This window comes from Dasypus novemcinctus, chromosome 2 (assembly GCF_030445035.2).
Source record: "Dasypus novemcinctus isolate mDasNov1 chromosome 2, mDasNov1.1.hap2, whole genome shotgun sequence".
NCBI lineage: Eukaryota > Metazoa > Chordata > Mammalia > Cingulata > Dasypodidae > Dasypus > Dasypus novemcinctus.
The window spans coordinates 67,611,164-67,633,419 of NC_080674.1; the positions used below are offsets into that span (position 1 = coordinate 67,611,164).

The following is a 22,256-nucleotide window of genomic DNA, read 5'->3' on the forward strand; positions in this document are numbered from 1 at the left end:
TTTCTTTACGAAACAGGAGATCTCACTTTTATCACTCTAATAAAATTTAACTTCTTGTAAGAACTGCTTTTCTTTTTATAGCTGAATACTATTCCATTGCATATACATACCACATTTTGTTTATCCATTCATCTGTTGATGGACATTTGGGTTATTTCCACCTTTTAGGTATTGTGAATAGTGTTGCTGTGAACTTTGGTGTACAGATATCTCTTGGAATTCATGCTTTCATTTCTTCGGAGTTTATACCTAGAAGATGGAATTGTTGGATCATGTGGTAGTTCTACATTTAGTTTTCTGAAGAACTGCTGTTTTCCACAACAACTGCACCATTTTACATCCTCACCAACACTTGTTATTTTCTGCTGGTTTTGTTTTCCCACCACAGTAGCCATCCTAATGAATGTGAAGTGGTATCTCATTGTGATTTTGGTTTGCAACACTTATCTTTTAACTGTAAATTTAAATCCATTTTATTGTTTTAGTATACACTGAATGGGGTAGTTTGTTACACACCTGTATAAACTACCATTTCATTTCTTTAATCCATTAATTTAACAAGTTTGTATTGTGTGTTTTCTCTGTGCTATATAGCATTGTCAATGGAGCGAGGTTATAGCACTGAACAAATCAGATAAAGAGTCCCTAATCTCATGAAACTTATATTCTAGTGAGGGTTAATAGACAAATATGCAGAATGTTAAGATGTGATATGTAGGGGGAAATTTTTAAAAACACTATGAGGGAATAGAGAGTGAGGGGGTTGGTATGATGTCTCTTTTAAATAGACTGGTCAAGAAAGTTCTGATTTCATGTCATATGTGATATGTGCTCACATTGACAGTTGGTGGTCTAGTAGTTTGAACTGAAAATTTACTGATTGTTTCTTTTCTTAATAGGTTCCTTGAAAAATGTAACAACTCTTAAAATAGATGAAAACCAATTAATGTATCTACCAGACTCTATAGGAGGGTAAGATTTTTGTGAATTAATAGAACTACAAGACTTAACTGCCATTTAAGTATGCTATGTATATTTTAAGGTAATTGCATAAATAATACCAAATGAAGATTCCATAAACATTAAAAAAATAATTGATATGCATAATAATGATAGGCAGAGCTATATATTATTAGTGTAGTTTATGTTAATGAAATAATTGCCCTAGGTTTATTGGAGTCAAGGTGAATGTTCAGATGTTCTTAAATTTTGGATTATATACATGAATCCTCTTTTAATAATGTATGCTTTCATTTTTAATTAAAGGTTAATATCACTTGAAGAACTGGATTGTAGCTTCAATGAAGTTGAAGCTTTGCCTTCATCTATTGGGCAGCTTACTAATATAAGAACCTTTGCTGCAGATCATAATTACTTACAGCAGTTACCACCAGAGGTAGTATATTTCAAATTTGTTCTAGATTTTTATCTTTCATTTTTTCCTGATTATCTTCATTATAGCTATCCAGTGTGGTTTTATTTTCTTTCAGAAATAATTAATGATGTATTTGAGTTATCTGTTTTCTGAATTATATTCCACATTTTGTTTATCCATTCTTCCATTGAGTCTCCATGAGTTGCTTCTGCTTTCTGGCTATTGTGAATAATACTGCTCTGTACATTGTTATACAAATATCTCTTTGAGTCCTTGTTTTCAGTTCTTTTGGGGATATACTTAAATGTGAGATAACTAGGATGTAATAAATTTATGTTTAACTTTTTGAGGAACCAACAGGCCAATTTTTTTATCCCAAATTTATGTTTCTGTTTCAGATTGGAAGCTGGAAAAATATAACTGTGCTCTTTCTCCATTCTAATAAACTTGAGACACTTCCAGAGGAAATGGGTGATATGCAAAAACTAAAAGTCATTAATTTAAGTGACAATAGGTTGGTAATACTATCTTCATATTGTTTACAGTTGAATGGAATTAAAGTTTCACATATGTCATAAAAAATCAAATGCGTATTCTTTTTATATATACAGATATATTTTAAAATAGAATTTTCATCAGTAAGAATGATCTAATTTTATCTGGTGTTATACTGTGATTATTTGTCACTGTTCATTTGTGCCAACTTAGGCTGTATAATCTTATTCTCATTATAGTAACCTTTTTTATTTGAAGACACATCTCCATCTTAATGATTCAGTTGAATAAAGCAGCTTTTGAAACTAATCTATTGTTTGTATTTTTCTGTATATAAATGTGCAGTTATGCACTCACTCACTTGGTAGCTTGGACAATAAAGCCAAGGTAGAGAATTGTAGATCACTAGGTTTGTTCCGTTGTAATTTACATCTTTTAGAACAATGTTGGTATTAGTAACAGAATGTCCATAATTTTTCCTGAGGTAATGATGTAATGATACTAATGATAATGATCCAGTAGCATTTATAGAGGTTTTGATGTTTTGCTTTCATATTGTCTTATGCAATCTTCAGAACAACCTGATGAAATAGACAGTTATTTCCATTTTAAAGAGGAAAAAATTGAGATACATAGATAGTTAAGGTGACTCAAACACCACTTGTAAGGTCAAGCTTTGATTTAAATCCATTTTATTTAAAAGAGTTACTGCTTTTTTAAATTAAATCTCATTTCAGCCTATACTTTGGTCACCAAAAATTAGAGCCCTAGATGCTAGCAAACTGCCTTAAAAGATAGGCCTAAAAGAGTAGATAGGCATTCAATAGCAGGGTTGAAGAAGATACCCTATTTTATTTTATTTTATTATTATTATTTTTCAACATTTTAAGAATTTATCTCTCCCCTTCCCCCACCCACCCCTGTTGTTTGTTCTCTGTGTCCATTCACTGTGTGTTCTTCTGTGTCCACTTCTATTCTTGTCAGCAGCACCAGAAATCTGTGTCTCTTTTGGTTGCATCATCTTGCTGCATTAGCTCTCCGTGTGTGTGGCGTCACTCCTGGCCAGGCTGAACTTTCTTTCGCGCTGGGCGGCCCTCCTTACAGAGCTCACTCCTTAGGCGTGGGGATCCCCTATGCAGGGGACACGCCTGTGTGGCACGGCACTTCTAGCGCACATCAGCACATGTGGGCCAGCTCCACACAGGCAAGGAAGCCCTGGGTTTGAACTGTAGCCCTCCCATGTGGTAGGCGGATGCTCTATCTGTTCAGCCGAGTCCGCTTCCCAGTGACTTTTTTTTTTTAAGATTTATTTATTTATTTCTCCCCCCCACCCCCCACCCTGGTTGTCTGTTCTCTGTGTCTGTTTGCTGCGTCTTGTTTCTTTATCCGCTTCTGTTGTCAGCGGCAGGGGAATCTGTGTCTCTCTTCTTTGAGTCATTCTGCTGTGTCAGCTCTCCGTGTGTACAATGCCATTCCTGGGCAGGCTGCACTTTCTTTTTGCGCTGGGCAGTTCTCCTTATGGGGCTCACTTCTTGCGCGTGGGGTGCCCCTGCACGGGGACACCCCTGCGTGGCAGGGCACTCCTTGGCGCATCAGCACTGCGCGTGGGCCAGCTCCACACAGTTCAGGGAGACCCGGGGTTTGAACCGCGGACCTTCCATGTGGTAGACGGACACCCTAACCACTGGGCCAAGTCCGCTGCCATAAGGTGACATTTAGTTTTGAATTCTATTGAGTATTATATTACTTTTTTTTCACTCATTATCACCTTAGATAGTCTTCTTGAGTATGAAGGTACAGGATAAAAAGAAAATTCAGAGCATTTTAGTTTTTATAAAAAACTATCAGTAATAGTTCTTCCTATAACTGTTTTGTCTAAATACAAATAAAATAGCCAAAGCAATATTATGACACATTACTTAATGTGTACAAGCCTCTAAGGCAGGGACAGTTAACTTTTTTTTAAACATAACTTTTGAAGGTTATTAGATTATCCCATTTTCTTGTCAGCTGGATTGATTCTATTAAAGAATTATTTATAATACAAGATGGTTTAATCTCTTGCTTATGTCCTATATAAAGAACTATATTGTGTTGTCTTCTGCATTAAACATTTTCTCCTATTTCCATATGCAATAATATAACATTGTTTGGAAGACTGTTAGATTTAGGTCTCAACTTCATTTGTTTTCTAATTTTAAAGTTTAATTTTCCTTTGCATTTTGTCCTTCCACAGATTAAAGAATTTGCCCTTTAGCTTTACAAAGCTTCAGCAGTTGACTGCAGTGTGGCTCTCAGATAATCAGGTGGGCATTCTGATTTTATAAATTACTGAGATTCCAATTTTGTTATGTAATTACGCATTCTAATATCATAGGAGCATTTAAGAGCAGTTACACTTTGACACAAATAAAAACTTTATGTGTAAGGAAAAGTCTTAGCAAATATTTAGGAACACAGATAATTTTTGTGAAATAGATTCATAAAGAACAGATCTTATTGGTCTTATTTGATTCTCCTATATCTGCAAAACATTATTTAGATGAGGAAATTATACTCAATACTCCCTAATGTTCAGTAGTTTTTGTGGTAATCCTGTATTAGCATGTATCTGTAAAATTTGATAAAATAAATTGGCCTTTTAAGTGGGCACTTTCACAATCATTGAAGAAATATTTCTAAGGAAGAGTCATCTCATGGACTTTGATTGACAAGTTGAAAGCTTATAATAGGCTGTGAAGTGTTCTTAGGGCTGGGAATATATTGGTGAAGCAAATAACCTTTTTACATTCTCATTGAGTTTACTTTCTCATTGGAAAGAGAAACAAGAATGTAATAATGTTACAGGTGGTGGTATAAGGGTTTCAAAGAAAAATAATATGTGGGCATTAGAAGAAGAGCATAATTGTAGACTTCCTGTTTAAATAGGACCATAGGGAAATGTCTCTCATAAGAGGGAATGGTAGAGCAGGTTACTGAATGAAATTAGAAGCCATTCATAATAGACTAGGGAGGGTGGAATGGACATTTAGGGAATACTTACTATAAAGGGCCTAATACAGTAATGAACTTGGTATATTTGAGGAATAAAGTCCTAGGGGAGCAAGGGGGAGAGAGAATTGTACATAATTGGGTCAGGGGGAAAAGTAGTAACCATATCATGTAGGTCCTCATTGGCAGTAGTAATCTCCTGGACTTTTACTCTGGCTCAGGTGAAAATCTATTGAATTATTTTGAGCCAGGGAATGACAAGATACGATTTATATTTTTAAAAGATTATCCTGACTTTTGTCTGAAGAATTAACTACATGTTGAAGGAAAAGTTGTAGAAGCAGAAAATCCAGTAAGGAACCTATACTTATAGCCCAGAAAAGAGATATGGTGGGCTTCCACTAGAGTAATGGTAGTGGAGATGGTGAGAAAAGGTCATGTTTGGGAAGTATTATTAAGGCTGCCAGTGGAACTTACTCATGGAGTGAATATGGGATTTGAGAGAAAGAGAGCAGTCAAGTATGACTCCTGGGTTTCTAACCTGATCAAGTAGAATTTTGGAGTTAGTGTTTTCTGAGATAGGCAAGTAAGGGAGCAAGTTTCAAGGTAATGTCAAGAATTTTATTTTTAACATTATAAAATTGGAGAAGCTTATTAGATAATTAAGAATGCAAGTAAGGGAGCAAGTTTCAAGGTAATGTCAAGAATTTTATTTTTAACATTGTAAAATTGGAGAAGCTTATTAGAATTAAGAATGTCAGGTCAGTAGTTGGATATCCGATTTTGGTACCTCATTAACTAGAGTTAAAAATTTGGTAGTACACATTGTACAAAAAAGGGATTTAATACCATTCAGTGAAGGATTAACTAGTAGGTAGAAATGAAAAGAACCAAAGATTGAGGCCAGGGATGAAAAGGTCCTAGAAAGGATAATAAAAAGAAATAGCCAGCTAGGAAAGTATGTTTCTAAAAAGCCATTTTAAGAATGTGCCTCAGTAAAGATTAGCTGTCAGATGTTACTGATAGGTCAAGAAGATGAGGGCTACTAATTGGCCCTTGGGTTTTTCAATATAGGGGAAATTGGTGACCTTGATAAGAGCAGTTTCAGTGGAATGGTGGGGTTGAAAGCCAGGTTTAAGTGTGTTAGAGAATGGGAGGAAAAGAGGTCAAAACAATGAATATATCTTACTACTCTAGGTAAATTTTAGTTTAGACAATAAGTCTTTATATATTTGCCATAGACTTTGAATTAAATGTTATTATTTTATTTTTGCAAACAGTAACTCACTTTTACCTTTTAAAAGCATATTATATTGGCACAATGTATTTTGGATTTAATTTGAAATGTGTAGTGCTCTTAGAAGCCAGATGGAGACTTAGACATATAGCATGTATTAATAAATTTTGCCTATTAACTGTTGTTTGAGGCAAAGACCATTGAGTGTTACAGCTTAAAGGGATCTTGGAGATCATCTTTTTGCAACCTCCTTCTTTGATGTATGAGAAATCTCGTGTATAGTGTCACCAAAATTATATATCTTAAAAACAGTATAATGTATGACATCATAAATGAGGGTCAGATTTAAATGTTACTATAATATTTGATTATGAGAATTTGATCACTATTGCTCATGTTTTTGTTTGAGCTCTTATGTGAGTCCATGTGCTCTTTTAGAAAAATACAGTAGTATTTTTGTGGATGAATTAATGCCAGGAAATTATGAGATAGCTATTTTAGTAAAATTATCTAATAAAACATCTCCACATTTATAGTGTTGCCACAATTGCCTCTTTTCCCTCTCTATTTGTTTCTAAATCTTTTCCTCAAAGGTTAACAATATTTAGTATAACATGAGATATAGCTATAAAATGTCCTTTCTTGTAAAAGTTGTCATTTTGCTATGAAAAAAACAAAAAGTGTATGGGAGAAGATTTATGAAAGAAGTTTGATTATGAATTATGAAAATAAGTTGCTCCTGAATATTTCACTGGCTAGGTAGAGCATATGTACTACATGCAGCAAAATAATTTATCATGAGTACCTCTGAAGGTTTGAACCATTGTTAGGTTATTTATTCCATAATTAATGTTGTCACCCTCATTCAAAAGTCATTTATTGAATAGCTGCCAGGCAATCTAAGGTATGGGAAGCAAGGACATAAAAAAGTCACTTTAGTACAATGTGGTAAAAGTGTTGATAGGACTAAGCTGCAGGATCAAAAGAGGGAAGTTATTTTGGGGTTGTAAAGACAAGTTTCCCAGTGGATGAAACTGCTTTCATTGCTTCTCAAAAGAATAGGATTTAAACAAAGGAAAGGGAACAGTATTCTAGTTAGGAGACATTCCATGAGCATAAGTGTTTAGGTGTGAAGCAGCATAGTAAATTTGGTAACTCTACAAGTGGTTCATTATGACCAGAGTATAATCTGTGAGATTGAAAAGGAAGGAAATGAGGCCAGAGGGATAGCCGGTGGTGAGGTCACAGAAGATCTTCTATGCCATGGAAAGGAACTTGCATTATATTTCAGGGATGGCAGATTGTTTTTATTTTTTTATCTTGTATGCCATCTCTGTTCAATTATGAGTGACTTCCTTGTAATTTATTGTCCATGCTAGAATACTTTTGAGAGTAAAAGGGAGCTCTTACTGATAATTATGTTAGAACAACACATGTAAAATGGGTCTGTCCTGGGCAAATTGGGCATTTGGTCATTTCTGGTCATGTACACTTGATCATTTTTAACATGGATATAAGAAAAATAAGCCGTAACACTTGTGATACATGTTTGTCTAACATACATGGGACATGGGAACCAGCGTAACACTTGAATAGTCAAATAGTATGATGAAATTAGTATATTAGAAAGGTATTGGGATTGTTTTATGGAAAGTGGATTTAGCAGGGAGTGATGCAAAGTGTGAAGTATGGCAGGGTATGGCCATACTCTAGGTAACAAAAAAAGTTGACCTGAACTGAAGTGTAATGATAACAGGGCCAATAAAGTCCAGGTATAATTTAGATTATATCAATAGAATTTGAAGAATGCTTGTATATGAAAAGAAACAAAGTAGGACAAAAATGAGTCTCAGATATTTGGCCTGAATGACTGACAGAGAAAGAAATACGTTTAGGGGAAGATACTAAATTCCATTCAAGTATGTTGAATTTGAAGTTTCTTTGGCGCATTCAAAGAGGCATATATAGAATAGTTCTAATGGCCATGAACCCTCCACCCATTGTATTTTAGACCATGATTTCTCTTTTCTTGGTTTATCCATCCTTTTAATTTCTAACTTCAGAAATTTTGCAGAGGGAATCATTTCCTTTTTCCCAGTACTACTATAGATTTTGTTGTTGTTGATTATTTGTTCAATTTCTTCCCATCTAAAAAGATTTGGGAATTCTTCTTTTGAGAAGGTAGAATGAGAAAGAAAGGGAGTGTGGAACAGAAAGAAATTCGTAACTAGAGCAGTGTAAGAACGGATCCTTTAATATTGGATAGTATGTTTACAGGTTGTTAAAAAGAAGCTGGATGAAGATTAAGATTAAAAGATATGAGGGCAGGAGTGTTACATAGCTGAGTGAAAGCTGGTAGTATCAAAAGCTGAAACAGATTCTTTTCCTCTTGAAGAGAGCATTTTGATTTACATTTTTCCTTCTTTTCTCGTTTCTTTCACTTACCATAATGTTTGGTTTTTGTCTGATGTTAACATCTTGTAATATTAACATAAATTTGTTCAGTCTGAAAGAAAAACAGTCATATATGCAATATTAACCATATTCATATTTCACAGAAGGTTCTACTATGCTATACAGTCCCACGTTAAATTTTTTAGCTTTTCTTTTAGTAATATACATGACCTTAGACTTTCCCTTTTAGCTACCGTCATACCCATATAAGATGACTGCTAGTTATAAGCATTAGTTGTGCTTTCACCTTTTCGATTCCTTTCCAAAGATGAACACATACCCTTTTTACCAATTCTGCACAAGTTAACCCTCAGCTTTCCATTCTTTAACTCATTCTATTTTCTGGTGACCCATATTCAAGTTATTAAATCCATGAGATTACATGATATATATAGTTCATAATAGCACAGTCATACAGTATTTGTCCTTTTGTGTTTGACTTGCTTCGCTCACCGTTGTGTCCTCCAGGTTCATCCATGTTGTCATATGCTTTACAACTTCAGTTCTTCTGACAGCTTTCTGATATTCCATCATGTGTATACATGACAGTTTGTTTATCCATTCACTGGTTGATGGACATCTGGGTTGTTTCCAACTTTTGGCAATTGTGAACAAGGCCGCTATGAATGAACATCAGTGTGGAAATGTCTAATTGTGTCATCATTTCTTCTGGGTACATACCCAGTAGTGGTATTGCCGGATCATGAAGCAAATCTATATTTATCTTCTTTATGAACTACCAAACAGTTCTCCAAGTGGCTGTACCATTCTGCATTCCTACCAACAGTGAATAAGTATTCCTGTCTCTCCACATCCGCTCCAACACTTGTTATTTTCTCTCATTTTAGTAGTGGCTATTCATATAGGTATAAAATGATATCTTATTGTAGCTTTGATTTGCATTTCCTAAATCGCTAGGGATGTTCACATATTTTTTCACTATTTGTATTTCTTTTTTGGACAAATGCCTATTAAGTCTTTTGCTCATTTTTTAATTGGATCATTTAATGTATATTTTGTTGTTGTTGCTGTGTGTGGTATTAGGTCCAGGAAACTACCACTTATCACAAGATCATTAAGGTGTTTCCCTACTTTTTCTTCTAGGAGTTTTAAGGTCCTGGCTTTTATATTTAGGTCTTTGATCCATTTTGAGTTGATTCTTATATAGGAGTAAGATCAGGGTCTTCTTTCGTTCTTTAGATTATGGATATTCAGTTCTTCAGCATCATTCGTTGAAGAGACTCTTTTGTCCCATCAACATGACATCTTCACAATATTTAGTCTTTAAATCCATGAACATAGAATGTCTTTCCATTTGTTTAGGTTTTCATTGATTTTTTTTAGCATTGTTTTATAGCTTTCTGCCATACTTATTTTACTTCCTTGGTTAAGTTGGTTCCTAGGTATTTGCCTTTGAGTCTTTTTGTTGCTATTGTAAATGGAATTTCCCCCCTGATTTCCTCCTCACATTGTTTAACACTAGTATACAGAAATATTGATTTTTGTATGTGTATTGTTCTTATATCTTGCCACTTTGCTGAACTCATTTGTTCAAGTAGCTATATTTCAGAATTTTCTAAATATAAGAATGTCATCTGTGAACAGTGAGTTGTTTTTTTTTAATTTTATTTCTCTCCCCTTCCCTGCACCTCCAGTCATCTGCTCTCAATGTCCATTTGCTGTGTGTTCTTCTGTGACCACTTCTATCCTTATCAGTGGAACCAGGAATCTGTGTTTCTTTTTGTTGCCTTGCGTCATCCTGTTGTTGTGTCAGCTCCTGTGTGTGCGGCGCCATTCTTGGGCAGGCTGCATTTTCTTTCGTGCTGGGCAGCCCTCCTTAAGGGGTGCACTCCTTGTGCGTGAGGGCTCCCCTACGTGGGGGACACCCCTGCATGGCACGGCACTCCTTGCGTGCATCAGCACCGCTCATGGGCCAGCTCCACATGGGTACAGGAGGCCCGAGGTTTGAACCATGGACCTCCCATGTGGTAGGCGGACGCCCTATCCATTGGGCCAAGTCTGCTTCCCTTGTGAGTGTTTTATATCCCCTTTTCCTGGTTTTTTTTTTTCTTGTCTAATTGCTGTAGGTAGAACTTCTAGCACAATGTTGAATAACAGTGGTGACAGTAGACATCTTTGTCTTGTTCCCAATCTTAGAGGGAAAGCTTTCAATGTTTCCTCATTGAGTATGATGTTGGCTGTGACTTTTTCATTTATGCCCTTTATAATATTGAGAAATTCTGTCCCTATTATTTGAAGTGTTTTTTTTATCAAGAAAAGATGGATTTGTTGATTGCCTTTTCTGCATCTATTGGGATGATCGTGTGTGTTTGGTTTTTTTTCATTCAATTTTTTAATGTGGTGTGTTACATTAATTGATTTTCTAATGTTGAACCACCGTTGCATACCAGGAATGGGTCCTATTTGGTCGTGGTGTATAATTCTTTTGATATGCTTTTGTATTCTATTTGCAAATATTTTGTTTAGAATTTTTGCATCTATGTTCTTTAGAAAGATTGGTCTGTAATTTTCTTTCTTGTAGTACCTATCTGGCTTTGGTACTGGTTGATGTTGGCATCATAAAATGTATTGGGTAATTTTCTCTCCTCTTCAATTTTTTGGAAGAGTTTAAACAGGATTGGTGTTAATTCTTCTCAAAATGCTTGGTAGAATTCACTTGTAAAGCCATTTGGTCCTGGACATTTCTTTGCTGGGAGATTTTTGGTGACTGACTGTACCTCTTTAAATGTGATTGGTTTGCTAGTTCTTGTAGTTCTTGTGGAGTCAGTGTAGGTTGTTGGTATTTTTCTAGGGATTTGTCCATTTCATGTAGGTTGTCTAGTTTATTGGCATAGAGTTACTCATAATATCCTCTTATCCTTTTTTTTTTCTGCAGGGTCAGTTGTAACTTCACCCATTTCATTTCTGATTTTATTTATTTGCAACTTCTCTCCTTTTTGTTAGTTTAGATAGGGGTTTGTCAGGTGTTTTTTGTTGTTTTTTTAAGGTTTATTTATTTATTTATTTCTACACCTCCCCACCCCTGTCCCTCATTGTTTTGCACTCGCTGTCTGCTCTCTGTGTGTTCTTCTGTTTCTGCTTGTCTTCTATTTAGGCAGCACTGGGAACCGATCCTGGGACCTTCTGGAGTGGAGAGAAGTCCTCAGTCTGAGCTCCTTGGTCTGCTGCGTCTCTTACTGTCTCTCCTCTGTCTCTCTTTGTTGCATCATCTTGCTGGGCCAGCTCACCATGTGGACCAGCTCACTTTTTCACCTGGAGGCCCCAGGAATCAAATCCTGGACCTCCTATATGATAGACAGGAGCCCATTGCTTGAGCCACATCCGCTTCCCATGTGTCAGTTTTATTGATCTTTTGAAAGAACCAGCTTTTGGCTTTGTTGATTTTCTCTCTCTCGTTGGTTCTCACTTTCATTTATTTCTGTTCTAATCTTTATTATTTCTTTTCTTCTGCTTGCTTTGGGAATGGTTTGCTGTTCCTTTTCTAGGTTCTCCAGTTATTTAGTTAGATCTTTCATTTTAGCCCTTTCTTCTAGTTTAGGAGTTTAGGGCTGTTAACTCACTGATTGTTTAGGAGTGTGTTGTTAAGCCTCACATTTGCAAAATTTCCCCTTTCTCATCTATTAGTGATTTCCAGTTTCATTCCATTATGATCTAAAAAGGTCCTTTGTATAATTTCAGTCTTCCGTATTTATTGAGATCTGCCTTGTAACATAACATGTGGACTATCCTAGAGAAAGATCCATGAGCACTTGAGAAGAATGTATAACCCACTGTTTTGGGATGTACATTCTAGTATATGTCTGTTAAGTCCAGCTTGTTTATCATATTGTTCAAGTTCTCTGTTTCCTTATTGATTTTCTGTCTAGTTCTATCTAATAACGTGAATGGTGCATTGAAGTCTCCAACAATTACTGTGGAGATGTCTGTTTCTTGCTTCAGTTTTGCTAGAGATTGCCTCATGTATTTTGGGGCACTCTGGTTCAGTGCGTAGATATTTATGACTGTTATTTCTTCCTGGTGGATTGTCCCCTTTATTAATATATAATGGCCTTCTGTATCTCTTATAACTTTTTTGCCCTTAAAGTCTCTTTTGCCCAAACCCAAGTGTTTGACTATGTGATCAACCTTCTATATCTGTTGTAATTAGTCATGATTGTGAAAAGGTTTAGGATAAGATTTAGGAATAGATATTTCTGGGATGTCAGTGAATAATAAGAAAAGAGATAGAATATTATAGACAGGGAAGATGCACCTTATAGGATCAGGAATTTCTACTTGAAGTTAGAAGGAGTCGTGATCTCACAATATTTATTAGTGCTATCCCCCACCTTCTGACCTGTGGTGCGTGAGGTATGGGAGAATAAATTACCTCAATTTAAGAAAGCTTCAGGGAAGCGTTGTCTTTGGAGAGAGTAGAACTCTGATGAGGTGAGGGAAAATATTCAGGAAGTTTGAAATGTAGGACAGTTTGTCTGCTGTGGAGCAGAGAAAGGGGGGCACAAAGGAAATGTTTGAATGGAGGTAAGTTTACAACATGGAGTTAGCGAGCGACAATGTTTAACCAAAGAGTAGGTCTAAAGAATGAATTGATAGGGTCGCATGTAGGGGAGATTTGCATAGTTTTCTACCTGTCTGAAGTCATGTAAGTCTTGGATTGGTTGGATTTTAAGTGCATATACTGAGGAAAGAATTATATATATTAAGAAGTAAATACTTGTTCATCAGGGAGGGGAAAATCTTAAGAAAAAATAAGGCCCCAAATAATTGGGGTGTGTAGGTCCACCACTGAGTGACTTGTGGTACCACTAATGGGAAAGGGAGGAGAACAAAGAGAAACAGTTTACAACTTAATTTTTGTTTTAAAGTACTTTATTTTTGCTGATAACTAGAATAAACCTTCAGGTAACTAGACCAAACCTTACAAATCATTCTACAAAAGTATCTTTCAAGAGAGAATACTAGAAAGAGAAAAAATTAAAGGAAATGGAAAGGTTTATTTTAAAGCTTTATTAAGTAAATCACTGAGAAATAATTATTGGTGTGTGGATGTGTAGTATATGAAAGTTCTTTAAACATGTTGGTATTCCAGTGATAATATAGCTTGAGTATGATTTATGCTAACACTAAATTTTAATTTTTGGGTTTTTTTAGTTTTAAATAAAAAGTTAAAGTGTTACATATATTTAAATGTTTTTATAGTCTACAAATTGATACTTTGTAAAAAACATGGTGAGTACTTATTCAGAGGATTTGCTGTGTATGTATTTGCTTTTAGGATTATTGAAAATTAAACATTTATCTTCTTTTCTTAGTCCAAACCCCTGATACCTCTTCAAAAAGAGACTGATTCAGAGACCCAGAAAATGGTGCTTACTAACTACATGTTCCCTCAGCAGCCAAGGACTGAGGATGGTATGAATTTAAAAACATTTTCTTTTATTTCCTTTTTAAAAGATATTGACTAGTCAAAGCAAAGATATGATGTGAATTTTAAGTCTCAAAGGCCTTGCCTGGTTTGAAAGTAGTTTAATGCTCTTTCAAATAATGGGGAAAGTAAGGCAACATCTCAGGGTTATAAACAGTTGACTTTAGAGGCATAGGTATGCTATGTTTCCTTTAAATGATTCCTTGAGATTAAGCAGCTTAACCTTATCTATTATATATATCTGTTCTAAATCAAGTTTAGCAAATGCATATTTAGTATTATGTGACAAGGACTGTTTAAACCAGGTAATATTTTGTTCCCTTCTGTTACTTTTTAATTAATACTATACTTGGATCTATACTCTCGATTAGGATAATCAGTAGAAATGTGATTGTAAATGTTAACTGTAAGTCCTTATTTAGTAGTCATTTTGCCAATAAAAGAGGACTTTATCTTTTACTATTGGCAACAAATCTTTTTTTGTGGATTATGGTATATAAAACCTAGAGACTAAGTTGTTTCAGTTATATGCTTGGTTTTATGTGTATGTGTGTGTAATATTTACACTGTGTTATATAATTTTATGAATATCTTTTTTTCTAAAAATAGTAAAACTTTCTGTGGTCCAAAGTTATTTATAAATTAATTAACTCTTAATGCGAAAAAAACACTGAAGAAAATATAATCATTACTCTTAATATATAAAATATATCTTGGACAAGTTATATTAATTCTTGAGGTATAATTTCCTTATCTTGAATTAGCACAATAGTGTTTATTTTGTAGGATTGTTCTACAGATGAGAAATAATAGGTAAAAAAGTACTTAGCAGTGTGTCTGATTCAACCAGATTGTATTTTTTGGTAGTTTTAACAGATAGCTTTGAAATACTTTAATCACTAAAACTTTAAACATACCTCACTTTTGTTCCGTAACTAGTGATAAACAATTTTTTAAAAAACTCATTGAGTTATATATACTTTGATAAAGAATATTATTTCATAGGTATATTTAATGAGATTTGTTTGAGTAAAGCAGAAAACTAGCTTTTAAATTAAATTCAAAGTTAAGATGTGAAATGCGAATAGCTTTGTTCATTAAAGGGCCTATAATTAAAGCTTTGAGATTAGGTTTTTTTTTTTTTTTTAAGATTTATTTATTTCTCTCCCCTTCTCCCCCACCCCAGTTGTCTGTTCTCTCTATTTGCTGCCGTCTTCTTTGTCTGCTTTTGTTGTCAGCGGCACAGGAATCTGTGTTTCTTTTTGTTGAGTCAGGCTGCACTTTCTTTCGCGCTGGGTGGCTGTCCTTACTGGGTACATTCCTTGTGTGGGGGGCTCCCCCACACGGGGGACACCCCTGCGTGGCAGGGCACTCCTTGCGCGCATCAGCACTGCTGCACACAGGTCAAGGAGGCCCGGGGTTTGAACCGCGGACCTCCGATGTGGTAGACGGACGCCCTAACCACTGGGCCAAGTCTGTCGCCTGAGATTAGGTTTAAAAGCAAGATTTCTCTTCCATGTATTTAAACCATTTCCTGCCTCTATATTTAGCAATATAATAATATATGGAAATATGTATCTGTAACAAAATGCAATATACTTAATTTGAGCAGTCAATGTTGGTGTAATATTTCATGTGTATACTATAAGTACACTGGAAATTAAGTTTAAAATAGATATGAGAATTCTGGCTTATACCAATACTAGTGCAATGTGAGAAATTAATAGCAAATACTTGGATACATCCATGGAAGTTTTTTTTTTGTTTTAGTTACTGGGATTCTTGTCTCAATTTTCTACTTTTGTCTCTGAAGATAGTCTCTGGATGATAGGAAATAGTAGAAGTGAGTATTCTATAAACAATAATATGATCAGCTATATAATATATTCAAATGATAGGTCTTTGATGCAGGAATATAGAATGCTAAGCTAATACTTAGTAAAATATTTTTGAGGAGAGAGAGAGTGAATTCTTAGTCTAGGGATGAGACTTCAATGTCTGAGAGCCTATGATGGCAAGTTCTTTCAGGAAAGAGCCCTCTAATAAATGTTTTATGCTTTGCAGACCAAAACTCTGTTGCAGCTACTCAAGTCTGCAATTGTAGTGCAAAAGCAGACAAAGACAATAAGTAAACAAATGAGCTTGGCTGTGTGCTAATAAAACTTTATTTATGGACAATGAAATTTGAATTTCATGTAATTTTTAAAATATGAAAAACAATTTATTGAATAAAGTATATCATTCCTACATGAACACATATAAGTGTATAGAAAAAGTTGTAAATTTACAAAACATACATAACATCATATAAGGGTTCCCATACATCACCCCACAACAAACATCTTGTATTGGTGTGAAACATTTGTAACAAACTATGAAATAGCTTCATTAAAGTGTTAGTACTACTGTAGCCCATACATTACTCATGTAATTTTTAATTCATGAAGGTAGTAATCATCTACTACTTATTATTTTAAAATATTTTTAAAAATTTCTCAACTCCTACCTTGTACAAAAAAAAATTGTGGGCTGCATTTAGCAGTTTGCTGATCCCTTCTTAAAGGATTGAGAAGGCAAACTTGCAAGTGGACATAGACATATTCTCAATTTTGTTCTCTTTTGTTATTTGGTTAGTGTGTATATATTATTTGTTACTTTATTGTTTCAGAAAAGTAATAAAACGTGGGAAATAATGTAAAACAATAAAATCCAGATGTCATTCCAAAGGAAGATTCTGAAAGAAAATGATTTAACTAAATGATATACACAGTTGTGGTGTTTTTAAAGGACCTTCTGGGGAGCAATCAGATAAATGTCTTCTGTTCAAATAAAAGTATTACAAACTATTTTACAAGCTAGTAGGACTTCAGTTTGACTGACTTTCAGTGTTGTGTAATCTTTAATTTTATATTATACCTGTATGGTAAAAGTAGTAATCTTATCTTGATTTCTTTTGAGTTGTTGGTTGTTTTTTGTTTTTTTTTTTTTTTTACTCCGTTCTCAAAAGTCTTACAATCTCTTATAATTGGTTTTCTATCTATAAATTAGAATGCTTCTGTACCCTAGATTCCATGAATGTTGTAAGGATAATTGAAATAAGCAAATTTAACAGTACACTTCACAGAGTTAAGTTGGTACTCTAACCAGGAATCAAGAAACAGTGACCAGATCTGATTCGCTGTCTGTTTTTATGTGGCCCATGAAATAAGAATTGGTTTTTCAAGTGAATATTTATAATTGAATTAGTGATAGGGAACATTAACTTTAAATCCCAATTAAGTGAAATATTATTGCACTATTTAAAAAAGAACTGCATTCTTTTTATTAGTAGACCTGTGCTATAAACATTTTTACTCTGTTGTATTTTGAGTTTTGTCAATAAAAATTTTGTGGAAATTTGTTTTCTGTCTTGTTATGGATTAATAAATACCTACAGAGAATCTTTAGTTCTGTGTCTTGGTTCACAAAGCAAAAGATATTTACTGTTTACAGAATAAGTTAGCTGACCTCTGCTCTACACTGTCCTAATTGTGATTATGCTCAGGCTTCATTCTCACTCTGTTTTCCATATAATCCCTTATTATCATTTCATGCTTCAAAACCACCTGACCTCCTTCCTTCTATCATTTCTATTTATTCCCTTCCTATTTCTTCTTAAAAGAGATCATAATTCAGGTAAGAAATTTATGAAGAATAGAGGTAGCAATATGGAAATCTTGCCACTTATATTTTTTGTTCTTGGAGATTTGATTTAGAGTGGAAGGGTCTATAGTGGAAAAGTCTTAGATACAATTTTTCATATTGTGAGGCCTCTTGGAGTTTATGTGCCACTTGAAAATATCTCTCTATGGCTATTATAAGGGGAGCACTTTAGCATAGGATGCTCATAATACTGAAATTAGAAACTACATTGGTATGGTTGGGAGAGTGAATTTCCTTTCCAACTGCAAGAAAATCTTTTTCTTTTATCCCAGAGCCTCTAGAAATAGTTAAGTCAGAAAATACTGTACACAGTTCTTGGATTAGAATTTTGCAACAGTTTAAGAGAAGTAGACACTTTGTTCATTTTAATCCATTTAGTTGTTATTGAATGCCAGGCATTGTGCAATATCTAAGTATTCAAAGATAAAAGTTCTTACCCTCCATAAGCTCATGTTCTATAGGAGGATAATGATAAATAAATTTGAAAAAGAAGGGATGAGATCCTGGGCTTAGATAGCGGAATCTTCGGAAGAGGAAGAAGTATGGTTTCATATAACAATAAATTGGTAGCTAGTGGATTTAGAATGTTGAGGAGTAGGAGCCTGAGGGTTTTTATTGCATTTCTTTTTTCACTGAATTAAAATAGAAGATTGCTTCTTGAGCAAAGTGATTGTGATTTAGAGTGGGAGAAGAGGCTGATAGGATTCCTAGGTAACATGGAGGAATAACAAAGGTGGGAGAAATACTACAAATTTGTAGTAGTTCTAAACAACAAGGTTATTTTCATTTTCTCTCTTAGAATTCAGCAGTACAGAACAAAGAAGATAAGTGACTAATACACCAGATTGAATATTGTTGGATAGGTATGGCTTAAGGACAGGGGGAAGAGTGGGGAGGCAAGAAAGTTGACAGTGGTTGAAATCATGTATTGAGAAATCTAAGATGAATAGAGAAAAAAGCACAGTGGTTTTGCAGGAAGAAAAGGAATTGGGGTTAAGGAACTAAAAGTTTAGCATCAGTAAGGGGATGAATGATTTGGAAAGGCTGGCATAGTTGTCCAAGAAGTGGAGAAAGTTTTAGGAAGCCAAGGTCTTGGATATGATCATGTTCGCGAATGATGTAGATGAAATACAGATGGACGTTGGGCTTGGGGATATCAAGGAATATGGAATTACACATTGACATCATTCAGCATATTAACCAGATCTTGGGTGGTCAGTCTCTAGTCCTATACCAAAGTCCTTAATTTTATGCTAGAGTCATCAGATCTAATGGGATCTAGAATGGATAGAAAGTGATATTACCTAATGCCCTGAATTTCAAAAAAAAAAAATTAATTTATAGTAAATGGTAGAAAAGTGTAGTGACCAGAAGATCACAGGAATGAAAGGCATGGTAAAAGTTACTTGCTACTGGGCTCTGAATAGAATTCTGACATAAAATTGCTTTGATAATCCTAGGGGTCTGTGGGGTAGGCTGGTGATTGAAATTACTGGCTAAGATGGGAGGGAATTTTCTGAATCTTGGAAATGAACTTTGTTGAACTTTGTTGAAAACTACTTGCCTTTCCAGTTCTAGCACATTTATGTCAATAGGCATCCTAGGATTTTGAATAACCACATCTCACTAGCAAAAACAAAGATGAGTTAATGAACTAACTCAATATTAAGCAACTTGACAAAGCAATTATAAGAAAAAAATTCTTGAACTGAGTAATAAAAACAAAGAAGCTGGATTAAAACTTTTGTTAGTTTTTTCATGGCATCCTTAATTTGCAAATGAGATCAAAGAAGGGTAAGAAGCCCCAAATATAGGCTAAATGGTTTTTTATTATACTAATTTTGCATAAATGTTCAAAGTGGCCATATCCTGGTATTCCAGGAATTTCTTGTTCTTTTATTAATTTTATGTGCCTTCAATTCTTTTAGTTTTGAACAGGCATTGTCATTTTCTTTTAATGGGCAAAAAACAGATTATGGCTTTATTTTATATTGTGCGGCTTTATAGATTGATACATAATTGAGTGGATTGATTTTTTTAAGCCTTAGATTTTTTCGTTGCTTTATTAAGCAAAAAAATTGAGCTATTTACTTTTAGTATTATGTTGTATAACAGGATATATGTGTTGAGTTATGATAAATTTTCCATTCTTTTTACATTTTATATTTAGATTTTTATATTGAAAAGATCTAAATGCTTTATTTAATAATGTTAAATATTAAGATTAAAGATTATTTTAGCAATAAAATCTATATTGTATATAATGTTTAATGTAAAGGTATAATTACATGCCATCACAGTAATAATCCCTTTTTACCAAAATATCTACCTCAAAGTATACTATCATGTTAGTTTTCGAAAGGCATTGCACAAAATCACATATAGACAATGTTGTAATCAGTAGGTTCTCTTCAGTAGTTAGACTAGTATATCTATAAGCATTGATCAGCCTTGACTCTTAATATTAATGACAATATTAGTCAGCCAAAGGCATGCTGATGCAAAGTACCAGAAATCTGTTGACTTTCATAAAAGGTATTTATTTGGGTTAGAAGCTTACAGTCACAAGGCCATAAAGAGTCCATCTCAAGGTACTATAAGAGGTCCTTTCTTAACCCATGTGTTAAAGCAAGATGATGGGCAATGTCTGCAATGGTTCAGCTTTCCTCCTTTTAAGGCTCTGTGTCCCACTTTTTTCTCAGCTGTAGACTGGCATAAGGCTCATCTCTCTCCCTGGGGTTCATTTTTTTCCAGGCTCAGCTGCTCTGTTCTCTTCACAAGAGTGACTCTAGTCTGTCAGGCTCATCTCTGTTCCTGGGGCCTCTGCCATGTCTAATGAGCTGTCTCTATTTCTCTGTTGTTGTTCTCTGTGTGAGTGCCTGCCCACAAAAGGAGTGGGGACTGCCCTACTGACATGGCCAAATCAAAGCCCTAATCTTAATTTAATCAAGTAAATATAACCTTTGAACTTAATACAGTCAAAGGGTATCACGCCCAGAGGAACTGACCAGTTTACAAACATAATCAATATCTCTTTTTAGAATTCATAAATAATATCGAACTGCCACAATGACCATAACCATAAAGTTAGAGGAAGTAATAACTTTTTAAAATTATTGTAATGTACAATGTTTTTGTTTTTTTCTTTTGACTTTTCTCTAGTTATGTTCATATCAGATAATGAAAGTTTTAATCCTTCATTGTGGGAGGAACAGAGGAAACAGCGGGCTCAAGTGGCATTTGAATGTGATGAAGACAAAGATGAAAGGGAGGCACCTCCCAGGGTGAGTATGTTCTTTCTTCCTTCAAATTTAAAACATTTCTGCTAGTATTTATTGAAGATATACCTATACTATACTATTTTCAGGAAACAAAAGACGTGTTGGGTTTACTTGCCCTCAAGTAACATGCATTTCACACAAGAAGTAATTTGAGATATAAAACCATGTGAATAAAAACTAAATTTTATGGTATATATACATATACAAGAAAAAAAGATCATTGTAGGCTAGAACAGTTACCAGAAATTTATCTGCAATTAGTGCCCTTATTAAAAAAAAAAAAAACAAAAAAAACTCTAGAATTTGTGGGGGGTTTTTTTTGGTATTTGAAGTGGCTATCCCACCCCTTCCCTTTCTTTAATAATTTATATACATCCTAGGTATAACAAACTCTTTTTTAAATAAACATTTTGTTTCTTTGTGGATTTGAAAATATGTGTCAGTGATAGAAGAAGCAAATATACATTTCTAAGTTACTGATGAATATAATTATTTGCTCCTTATATAAATGAGCTGATTATTAGAAAATGACAATTAGGCTGATATCGGAGGAGTTTGGTTTCTAGCATAGGAAGATATAAGTATTTGAATGTCTCAATTTTCTATGTGCCTAGGTACATATCTACCTGGAAAATACATATATTTAAGTCTCCTAAAAAATATATATATAACTGATGTTTTTTGATTATTTTGTGATAAATCCATACTTTTTTTTTTTAATGCAAACAGGGCATCTTATTGGAATTTTTTTTCCCCCTTGAGGTGCTGGGGATTGAACCCAGGACCTCGTATGTGGGAAGCCAGCACTCAACCACTGAGCCACAATGGCTCCCCTGTGTTGTTTTTTTTTCCATCTATTTGCTTGGTTTTTTTTTTGTTTATTTGTTTGCTTTTAGGAGGCACCGGAAACCAAACCTGGGACCTCCCATGTGGGAAGCAGGAGCTCAACTGCTTGAGCCACATCTCTTCCCTTGGAATTTTTTTTTAAATAAAATGTTATTGAAGCATCAGTCATACATGAACATACATAAGCAATAAGTGTTTAAAAAAATTTGTGAATTTACAAACAAACATGCATATCATCATGCAAGGCTCCCATACATCTTAGCACCACCAACATATTGCATTGCTGTGAAACTTTTGTTACACTATGAAAGATCATCATCAAAATATTACTAACTATAGCCCATATCTTATATTTAGTGTATTCCACCCCACAACCCACCCAATTATTAACACTCAGTATTGTATATTTGTTATCGTTCATGAGAAAGC

The 22,256-nt window shown here is 34.4% G+C and overlaps 1 protein-coding gene across 50 annotated transcripts in view; it reads left to right on the forward strand.

Moving 5' to 3' along the window:
* ERBIN (erbb2 interacting protein) overlaps nt 1-22,256 on the forward strand; it is a 176,792-nt gene that overhangs the window by 121,177 nt on the left and 33,359 nt on the right. For all 50 annotated transcript variants that reach the window (XM_071208353.1, XM_058309445.2, XM_071208352.1 and 47 more), the window contains 6 exons: nt 900-972; nt 1,267-1,396; nt 1,774-1,889; nt 4,107-4,176; nt 13,886-13,985; nt 20,863-20,984. In XM_071208353.1, the coding sequence (XP_071064454.1) occupies nt 900-972; nt 1,267-1,396; nt 1,774-1,889; nt 4,107-4,176; nt 13,886-13,985; nt 20,863-20,984 (611 nt within the window). The remainder of the gene's footprint in view (nt 1-899; nt 973-1,266; nt 1,397-1,773; nt 1,890-4,106; nt 4,177-13,885; nt 13,986-20,862; nt 20,985-22,256) is intronic.